The sequence below is a fragment of the Phasianus colchicus genome, chromosome 6 (genome assembly GCF_987193195.1).
Source record: "Phasianus colchicus chromosome 6, bPhaCol1.hap1.1, whole genome shotgun sequence".
NCBI lineage: Eukaryota > Metazoa > Chordata > Aves > Galliformes > Phasianidae > Phasianus > Phasianus colchicus.
The window spans coordinates 35839545-35850102 of NC_143441.1; the positions used below are offsets into that span (position 1 = coordinate 35839545).

Consider the following 10558-nt stretch of genomic DNA (forward strand, 5'->3'; position numbering starts at 1 on the left):
CCCTGTTCTTCAGACCAAAACAGCATCTCCAAAAAAAAAAAATATATATATATATTATTATTATGTTCAAATTATTAATTAAAACACGTGGCATTTGCCACTTTATTTGCAGGCAGTGTGATGCCAGAACAAAGAGTAAAGCCAGGGAAAGTGAGTGCTGCTGCTGTCCCCTCCGGAGTGCCGGCGCACCGCCTGTGAGCCGGGCCGTGCAGCGGGCGCCCGGCAGCTGTGGGACGCGCTTATGATTTATTGCCTATAATTAATTACACTCATAACCATTTACAAGGAAAAAACGCTACCTATAAAATACAGACCTCTAAAAGGGAACGGTGTATTACTCCAGAACGAGACACCCTTCTCCGAGCAGCTCCAGCAGCTCTGTGCTGCTGAGGATCTCCCCGTGTTTCTAAAAGCCCTCATTTATTTATGTATTAATTACCTGAAGCTATCCTTTATTTTAAGACGTGATTCCCGACTCTCTTGGTGCAGAAGGGCAGGCATGTGCGCGCACACACTGTTGCCTCCTTGAGTCTGTAAACAGACCGAATTAAACAATGGATGGCTAAGTGAGAACTTTCTCCATTCATCTTAATGGACTGTTAATTATGAGCACTTAAATGCCCACAGTGTTAACCATTTCACTGCTGGATGGACTTCACCAAAAGTGCAGTTCATAGGTGTCGTTTCATTGGAAGGTCGGCAGATGTAAAATTCACAGTCGAAATACATCTAAATGAGCTAAACAATGAATAAGGCTGTGATAAAGCTAATAATCATCTCCCGATGCTTATTCTTTTCAAGGATCTGAGCAAACTGATGCTTTTGGAGTCAATAATACGGTGGCATTGCATATCTTGAGTGCTGCACTCCTACACACGGGTATCACGTGGCTGGTTGGAGTTTTCCCATGCTCTGAAATTGCTGCGAAGCTATGTGATAAATGAAACACAAATTATTTTTAAGATATCAGGTAAATATTGAAATATATATATATATATATATATATATAAAACCACAGATTTCAGTTATTTCTGCCAACATGCAGACGTAACTAATGGAGTTCAGTGGTGGAGTTAGACACAGGATTGCTTTTTTGGACATATTATAGAAGCATTTGTTTGGGGGCAAAGAAAAGCTCCACAGCTGTTTTAAAAAGTACAATCCTGACATGAAACACAGTTTTAATATCATATCTACTGCATAAAAAGCAACTTCCCAAATGAAATTAACACTGTGTTCTGTATTTCAGCTCTCCAGAAGTTGTAGGTGAATGCCTCACCCCTGCAGCATGCGGCCTGCTGTCACGCACCCACTGAAGGGCTTATGGACAAGCAGATGTGTTACTAAGGCAGTGCTCACCTATGGCTTCATTTTTAATGCCCTCATGGCAGCAGCCACCTGCAAGGTGTGCCAGGCCCAGAGGAATCCTCCGCTCAAGGCACCAGGAGCACCAGCACTGTGTCCATAGCAGGCTGAGCTCACAGCTGGTGCTGGTGGCAGCCATGGCAGCTGCACGGCCAATGGTGCCTCTGCCATGCCAACACCCGTTTTTACAGCATGACCCATGTTTCCACATCCCACTGAATGGCCAGCACAGCACTCTGCAATGGTCAGAAAACAACACTGAACCTGCCAAGTAAAGCAGCTCCAAACACAGAAACCATTTTTCAAAACCCTGAAAACGCAGGATGGGTCCTGCCATCCTCCAAGCACACGGTCAGTGCCCCCATTCAGAAGACACTGAAGACACCGGCGTTTTTTTTTTAACTAATAAGCAAATTTAAATGAACAGTCAGGCCCACACGGTCAGCATGTAACACCAGCAGGAACAGCAGTATGTGGGCCGGTGCTTGGGTCTGCCACCGCTCTGAGACCCCCCTGATAGTTACCATAGAGATAGCAGGAGCCACAAAGAGCTTCGATCACATTACTGGCTGGGAGGGGGTCAATTTGTATGCGTGAGCCCTGCTGGGATCGAAAGAATGCAGAGGAGGACAGGAAAGATAATAGAGAGAAAAATAAGTGAAGAGAGAATACAAGAAACAGGGAAAACGGAAGGAAGAAAGGAAGAGAAAAAGAGGGGGCACACAAAGGGAGCTGGGCAGCTCGGAAGCCAAAGCCTGCAAAGAGAGAGGGGAAAAATGAAGAGCGGGAGAGGGGGAGTGAGGAGAGAATTCATCTTGCCAGAGACAGCGCTCGTGTCGCTCCCTGGCAGGAAACGCTGCTCCACAGAGCTCAGCACAGGCAGGAGCAGCAGGGATGGCTGGACTGCACTGCCTGGCCTGGCCCTGGGCTGCTCTGAACACCCTGAGAGCAGCGCAGAGAGGGGATGGGGGTCACGGGGCGGAGTGCTTTCGTTTCCATACCCTGTTGGGCTCTGGCACGTGGTGGGCAGTGAGCATGTGGCACCGAGCCATCGCCACAAGAGCAAATAGGTTTCATTTCTCTTCAGACCCATCAGCCTGTGATGCAGAGGGCTCAGGCTTGGCAGGCTTTACCTCTGAGAGCTGCGAGTATGTCCCTGCAGGTGTTGTCTTTAGCAATAGCTCTGCCTTCCCAGAGAGCCTCACCAGCCTCTTCCCCAGCTGCTGTGTGCTCACATCACTGGCACAGCAACGCAGCGTATACTTGCACAAATAAATACACCTGGCACAGCATCTGGGTCCACCTTGCAAAAAGGCTGAGGAGAGCCATTGGAATTGCTGGCTAAATCAGCAGCGTGCCCCAAACACCAATGCCCTCATCCAGTCTGAGCATCCAGACAGCCGGGCATCACTTCGGCAAGCTGTTGTTCCTCCACGCTTAGTCACAGTGCAGCCAAAACCTGCTCCTCTTTCAAAGGGAATCCTAGCAAGGGACAGAAAGGTGACAGGATTCAGCATATAACCAGCGACACCCCATTCCTGCAGCTCAGCTCGCACAATTCCCCAGCACACACAGGGTTACGGTTGGCCTCGTGCTTTCAGCTCTCCTCCCAGCTGAGCAGAAAACCGCACATCTTGCAGAGGCACATGGCTGGCAGAGCCTGATGGCTGAGTGACAAAGACACCCCTCCTCCAGCCAATGACAACGTGCAGAGTTTTCCTGAAGCCTTTTCTTCCTAGAAGAAGTATCGCAGCACTCCTCACCTCCAGCAGCAGTCCGTTCAGCCCCTGAGGCTAAGACAACCATCCCCTAAACGTCCTTACAAGGAAACCGGTTGAAATACGGTCAGTGAAAATCAGCACGGGTCTCACAGGGCAATGCAATCCGCGGTGGCCGGTGACACCCAGCAGCCTGAGTGCAACATCATCTGCTCCGTGTGCCACACAGGCAAGGCTGGAACTGATCACCAAAGGGCTTTTTAAAAATGAATGAGTATTATTTTCGTATCATTCCACTTTTGTAGCCGCTGTCAAACCAACCATAAATTAGCTGTGTCCCTCATGCATTACCACCGCAGCTGGGCTGCCCCTGAGAGGCACAGAACTGGCCCTGAGTTACAGCACACAGATGTCTGACTAACATTCAAACTACTCAGGTACGTATAAGGCTCCAGAAATGCTGTGAAGCCACTTTAACATATACAGCGATGGCACAGTACTAAATCAGATGCACTGTGATTTTAGCTACACGTGCTCTCCAAAGCAACACAGACTAAATTGAAAGCACTTTCAATGAAAAGGAATGTATTCTTTCCGTAAAACTGTAAAGGACAGCATGAAAGTCACACGTGTAGAATTACAAAGTGCCTCTGTAGGAAAACCTAAAGCATTCTAAGCATAATACAAGCTCCCAACAATTAGAAATAATTAGAAATAATCTTTTACTCGTTTCCCTCGCCAAGTGTAGCACAGAATCATTTATAGAAGTGCTGACCCAGGCACAGGCAGAGCCCAATGCCCCCACCCCTGGGCTGCACCCCGCACCGCCCAGCACCGCACACTGCGTCCTCCACAAAGGCAGCCCAGCGGTTTCCGTCCCACCCGAGGCTGCTGAAGTCATTAAAGACTTTATGAACACCCACTGGCCAGATGAGGCTTCATTTCCAGATCCCTTACAATTTTTTCCACTACAAGAAAACTTTCCAAAGCTGGGTAATAGGCCCCAAAAGGATCCTTCAGTGCTAATGCAAACTGGAAACTAAAAAACTGTCCAGCGGGCAATCTGTGTGAGTCTCTTACATCCTGAAAAGGGGGTATTCATTTGCTAATAATAAATCTCTCCTGCAGCTAATCTTATCTTCTTTCCACAAGTAGCTCCTAATTATTACCTTTCCAACTGGTGTATCTGTGATTTTAAAGCATGTTACAGCAGTAAAAAGCAAGTGCTGGATCTTATGCCTATAAAAAGGAAATGGTGAGGCTGGGCATGCAGAAGATCCTCATTTTTTAAGCGATGACCACAGGCAGGTAGTGGAGCAAATTCCAAGTGAGGGAGCTGCTCAGAGGGAGAAGCAGAGGCTGACTACTGCTGCACTCCCACTGCCAGGGGCTGTGTGATCCTCGTCCCCTGCGTGCTCAGCTCAGTCTGTCACATTTCCTTGCCACTCAGAGCACCTAAGGCTGTGGTCCCATGAGGCCCAGCAGCACATGAGCGTTGGACTGCCTCCACCCCAGCACCAGGAAGCAAAGAGGGGCGAATCAGCAAAGACAAGCTGTGAGTTTCAGGATGTTTCATTCATCCAGGAAAAAAACAACATTGGATAGATGATGTCCCCAAATAACAGCAAAGGTCTGAATTTTGACCAGCTGCCTCTGTAAGCGCCCATTCTCATCCAAGTGGGAGAACAAGAGGTAGCTGGAGAAGTGATCTGAGCACACGCTTTGGAGAGAACCAGAAATGTTTGCAAGAAATCCATAGAAAGGAGTCCAAAACTTGTCTCTGCCATGTTACTGCATCACCTCACAGTCACCTTCTAAGCGGTACAACTGATCTAAGCACACTGATTCCTAATTAGGTATTTTTACTAACAGTGCTCAGCTTGTTCAAGCACTGCTCCCACACACACCTAATAGTTGTTAGCAGAAAAGAAAGTGATCGGAGCTCCCTGTCCTTTCCCGGTGAGCACAGACTCACGGATCCCTTTGGCCTCACTGATGTGGAAGCTGCCAGATTTCCTATGCCCTGCTGGAAGGTGTGGACGGGCACAGCCCCACAGCCTTCTCTGTCCATCTGCCTATGCACATCAGTGTGCAGTTGAGCTCTCAGCATTTAGCAAAGCTCCTGATGCTGATAAATGAATGTCGCAGTGAGCAGAGGTAAGTGCCTGGCTTTGTCTCATGTAGCAGTGTTTTAGGCATATGAGGGCAAATGGACCATACAAATAAAAGCCTTATTATTTACAGAAGATAATATTATATTTTTTGTTTTCTTCGGTCCTCATTAAAAAGTCATTTTTAACTTATGTGCTCTGATCACATTTCTTTGCCCTTCACATCCGATAACAAAATGGAGAGGTGTATGTATTTCCTCAGCCCCTTCTTGGCACCCTGCTCCCTCCCTGGCATCCCATGTGCCTTTCCCACATCAGGCTTTCATGACAGGTTCATGCAGCTCTTTAACCTTTCCACTCATTTGATGCCCTCCCTCTGTTCCTACGTTCCCCACGTTCCCAATATTATTCAGTGCAGCCGAGAGCTTCCTGTTCCATGGATAGCAGTAACAAGTTGAGCTAACAGAATGCTGATTTCATCTTTAGGATGAGATGTCCTTCTAGAACTCAGCAGCTCCGTTACCATCTATTGTTTCTGGACTCTTCCTTTTTTCTTATAGAAAGAGAAGGTTGCAGTTCTGCCCCAATGCATGTTATCACTCAGACTGCAGCAGTTCTGTTCACTGCTTTTCATACCACTGTTCCTTTCACGTGCTCAGTTGTAGAAAAGAGCTGTAAGCTGCGTGGCTTCACAGTGCTTTTTGATCCAGCAGTCTCAAGGAACACTGCTCAAACATCAGGATGCCTATAGAACAGATGCTAAATATATTTTAAGGCATCAATCCACAAGAGAAAATATGGCACGAAAAAACAAAAGCAAAAGTGTTCAGATACAGAAAGTAAATCTGTATTCAGAGACTGAAATTACCAGGAACTGTGTACGCAGCCATTTAAAATTGCCTTGAAAACTCAGAAACTTCAAGAAGAACAATACAGATCTTAAAGAAAACTTACTCTTAGCACCCAGGAAAAGATATTTTGCTTAAATTGACATTAAGGAAACCTGTCAGTCAATAAAATCAGGCAGCTCTGCCCTGCAGTCCTGTTCTTTAATCTTCAGACAATGCTTCCCAGCCATCTCTGCCTTATTTTTATTAGCTCTCTTTGGCTTTTTCTCACCGAGCTGTTTCTGCTGAGCTTATCTGCAGGAGGAGCAGGTCCAAAGTAAGCAAACAGCAAAAAGGACCTAACTAAATAAATAACGCCTCGAAGACGCCTCCCCGAGCCCTGTGTCTGACCGCTGCCTTGCCGCCCTCCGGCACTCGCTGCTCACACTTGTGCCTTCACACAATGGTTTTTTAAATTTAGAGAGGCCTAACCAGCACGAAAGGGCCCCAAAATTGGGAGTTAAAAGGAAAAGAAAGAAAGAAGGAAAGAAGGAAAGAAGGAAAGAAGGAAAGAAGGAAAGAAGGAAAGAAGGAAAGAAGGAAAGAGAAAAAGAAAGAAAGAAAGAAAGAAAGAAAGAAAGAAAGAAAGAAAGAAAGAAAGAAAGAAAGAAAGAAAGAAAGAAAGAAAGAAAGAAAGAAAGAAAGAAAGAAAGAAAAGAAAGAAAAGGAAGAAAGAAAGAAAGAAAAGAAAGAAAAGAAAGAAAAGAAAGAAAAGAAAGAAAGAAAAAAAGGAAGAAAGGAAGGAAGGAAGGAAGGAAGGAAGAAGGAAAGGAAGAAAGAAAGAAAGAAAAGGAACGCAATTTGGAAGTTTTGTGAAAACAAAAAGCATCTGAAAACACGTTGTATTTGTTTTCACCATCAGTCTGGGGAGGAAAAAAAAAAGAAAGAGAAAAAAAGACAGCTATTAACCCATTTTAGTAAAAGCGGAAAAAATCCTGGGGATCTGTAAGGCTAATTTCAGCCTAGAGTGATTTTTATGGGCAAACAATGGATCCTTAGGATAACTGGTTCGTATCACGAATACACAACAAACCGTCCACCCCGCTCTGACCCGACCCCCGGGCACCCGGCACCAAACGTCCCTTCGCCTTCGGCGCCTCTCGCGGCGCTCGGGGCGGTTCGGCACGGAGCCTTAGCCGCCCCTGGGCGGATCGGAGCCGAGCGCCCGTCGGTGCTGCGGGAGCCCCGACGGTGATCCTACGGCATCACGTGTGACTTCTATCGATGCGAACAGATCGATACAAACCGCGCGTTACAAAAGCACCGTCGCTCAGAGGAGTGCGGGATTTCCAGAGCACGGCGTTCCCCGATGATTATTTATTGCCACTGTAGGCGGGTGGAAGGCTGCGGCGTCCGCTCAGCCCGCCCGCTCCGTGCCCGGAGTTCGGCTGCCGTTGGTCACGGGAGGCTCCGGCAATGTTAACTACGCTGCTTCCCTCCAACATCCATTTTGTTCCAAAGAAACACTTGCCAGAGATTAAAATATTCAAGATGGCTGTTTTCTGTACCCTTTCTGGGAGCTCTACAGTTTTCTCGTTTAGATATTCTAGCGCCCCGTCTTTATTAACACGAGGAGTGTTTTCTTCCAGATCTTAACGGCCCCTACGAGTCATTAAATATCGGCATCGGCTCAAAGGGCTTTCCTTAAAAACCTCCGTATTTTCAGTTTGGACCTCGACGCAATTCTCGGACGCTGCTTTCAGTCGGATGTCTCGCACGCAGCGCGGCTGCCAAAGCGGGGATGCGCCGCAGCCGCCGGCTCGGCACGGCTCGGCTCGGCACGGAGCAACACGGCTGAGCACGGCACGGCTCACATCGACAAGGCACGGAACGGCACGGCTCGGCTCGGCTCGACACCGCACGGCACGGCTGCCCCGCCGCCCCGCACAACGCTCGTCCCGGGGGAGCTGCGGCCCCGCGGGGCCGGCGGTGCTCCGGCTCAGGCAGCCGCGTTCCCCGCCGGGGCTGCTACTGAGCAGCTGCGGGGCGGGCGGCCAATGGCAGCGCCTCGAGGCGGGGGCGGCCCGGCGGGGCCCGTTCGCTGGAGGCTGCGGGGAAGCCCCGGGAGGGGTTCTCCCGGCTCCGGGCTCTCTCCTCGCCGGGTTTTCCGCGGCGGGGGCGAAGCGGCCCTTCGCGTCCGTGCCCCCTCGGTTGCCGCTCCCCGCGGGAACGCCGTCCGCAGAACCGTGCGGGTCCTGCCGCGCGGTGCCGGTGGGGCCCGTGTCCTGCTCTGAGCCGCACCGCTCCCGTACCTCTCGAGCCTTTCCTCGCTTAGAAACGTGCGCTGGGAACGGCTGGCTTGGGGCAGAAACATGCTAACGCTGGAATCCGCTTCGGGATTTGTAAGGAAGGAGTTCGGACGGTGCCACGTCTTTTTCCTAAAAGTATCGAACGGCGAGGCTGCTGTTGGTCTTGGAACTGCGTGTATCCTGCATTGAATGCAAGTCCCTGGATTAAAGGCAGAGCCAGGTGGGCGATGTGTATACTGCACGGCAGTTGGAAGCTTTCTTCACGGCCGATAACTCAAAGCTTCGCTCACTTCTATTTTTACTTTTTTTTTTTTTTTTCACCTTCGCACAAAGCTCCGTTCCCCGTCTTCTCCCGAAATGTACCACGTTTCCCGTCCCCACAGCCCTGTACGTCAGAGAGCAGACGGGACGGGCGTTGCCTACCTGCCCATGGGAACGTCCCCGCACGGTCCCGACCCCCCGCACCGAGCGCCGCACTGGCGCCCCGTTCCCGGGCGCTGCCCCACGCGGGGTGCGCAGCTCCAGGCGCTGCGCGGCTGCTGCGGGGATCGCGCCCACCACGTCATCATCCACGGAGGGAATCGATCGCCCCTCCCGGCCGACAGGCAATGGTCCCGGACGAGGGGCGGGAGCTGCCGCTGTCGGGGCTGTTGTACGGGAGCGAGAGCCGCTGGCAGCGCTGCAGGTGACGGACTGCTGCGGGTCCGGCGATCACTCTAAAAAGACCCTTCGGCACCCCCAGAGAACCGTCCTTTCTCCGCGGCTTTGCTGCGTCGCCCCGGTCCCTGCAGGCACTCCCGGGCGAGGCTGCGCTCACAGCGGCGGTGAGACGCGACTTCACGGGGCGAGGAGGTTTTTGTAACGTGAATTCTGTTCTCTGTGAGCTGCAAGTACGTCCCAGCGGACTTCGCACGAGCCCCTTCGGGCAGCGGCCGCGCCTCACCCGGCCGAAACGCTCATTTCGATCCACCGGGCTCAGATACGGCTGAGATGCCAACTCCCAACAGATACGTTTGGGCGAAGCTCCGGACGTAATTGCTTTTCACATTCATTTACGCAGAACGGCTCCGTGCGGGCACAGCGAGCAGCGGGAGCTGCTGTGGCACCGGGTTTGGAGCGGCGCGGGGCTGCGGGGCTGCCGGCGGTGTGCTGCGAGGCTCCCCAGGCGCCGTTCCTCCCCGATGAATTTAGCACCGCTTGCGATGGCTGCAAAGCGTCGTCCGCCAGGAAGAGAAAAAATAAAAGTCGTTTGTGCATTTTGACTTTTATTCCGATGAACGCTGCCGACAGCAACGAGAACCGGGTACGGCAGCACTCAGCATCGCACGGCTCTGCCTCCCGCACCTCGGCTCCGGCCCACGTTAGCAGCTCGGAGCTCCGTAGGCGCAGTGCCTCCCGCAGCACGTCCCCCCGCTCCGCGTCACCGCTCATCGCCGTTCTGCACCTCGGATGGGAGATCTTCCTTCGCACTTTCCGCTACGGGAGGAAAGAACGAAAAAAACGAGCCGGCACAGAGCCGGGACCGGCACAGCTGCACCGCGGTTGGCCCGAACAACGGCTGCGAGGGCCGGGGGTCGGCCGGGCCGCCCCTCCCGCGGTGGGACGCGGACACGAGGCGGGAGGTGCCGGCGCGGCCATCTCAGCCCGCGGCACCGCTCGGCTCCGGGCTCGGCTGCCGCTGCGGCTGCGCCCAGCGCCGCTCCCCGCCGGGGGCCCCCCTGCTCAGAAACACGCGGCGCCTGTACAGCCGCCAGCGCTAATCTCACATCCTCCCGACGCGCGCACGCAGTCAAAAACGACGGCTGGCGGCGGGGGGGGCGTTAGAGCCAAAAGTGCGGCCACCGTCCCTGGGTGGGCTCGAACCACCAACCTTTCGGTTAACAGCCGAACGCGCTAACCGATTGCGCCACAGAGACTGCCCCTGCTCTGCGCCTTTGTGGCACGGGTGATGCCCGCGCTGCCCAGCACTGCAGCCGCGCCGCTTTCCTCTGCCCGGCTGAGCGAAACGAAACAAAACCCGGCTCCTCAGCGCTACGTCCTGAGCGGCCTTAAAAGAGAGCCGAGTGAACAGTGACAACGCGGGTTACCTTATCTTAGGCAATCCGAAGGGCTGATCCCTCATAGGGGGCTTTAACGGGGTGGGCTTTAAGGTTCCTTTCAACCCAAGCCATTCTCTGATTCTATGAAATACATTCACAAATTGGTGTTAAGTCTGCTTGCGGCTGGTA

General features: G+C 51.9%; 1 protein-coding gene and 1 non-coding gene across 2 annotated transcripts; both read right to left on the reverse strand.

Moving 5' to 3' along the window:
* Window positions 1-115: 115 nt before the first annotated feature.
* LOC149917535 (uncharacterized) lies at window positions 116-9587 on the reverse strand. Its single transcript, XM_090142167.1, has 4 exons — window positions 9342-9587; window positions 8754-9026; window positions 7328-8396; window positions 116-929 (listed from the first exon to the last, which is right to left on the reverse strand). Exons 1-3 carry the CDS (start codon window positions 9585-9587, stop codon window positions 7674-7676), a joined length of 1242 nt encoding a protein of 413 aa, XP_089998293.1. The 3' UTR covers window positions 116-929; window positions 7328-7673.
* A 585-nt stretch (window positions 9588-10172) lies between these two features.
* TRNAN-GUU (transfer RNA asparagine (anticodon GUU)) lies at window positions 10173-10246 on the reverse strand. The gene has a single exon. It is a non-coding gene; the product is annotated as a tRNA-Asn (tRNA).
* Between the last annotated feature and the right edge of the window lie 312 nt (window positions 10247-10558).

Bases quoted from the DNA above. Each gene is read 5' to 3' on its own strand.
- LOC149917535 (XM_090142167.1), bottom strand. From the start codon at position 9,587: ATGCACAAACGACTTTTATTTTTTCTCTTCCTGGCGGACGACGCTTTG. The intron at 9,027-9,341 runs GTATCTGTTGGG...CCGGACCCGCAG, and splicing joins GTCCGGAGCTTCGCCCAAAC to CAGTCCGTCACCTGCAGCGC. The intron at 8,397-8,753 runs GTAGGCAACGCC...TTCCAGCGTTAG, and splicing joins GGGGACGTTCCCATGGGCAG to CATGTTTCTGCCCCAAGCCA.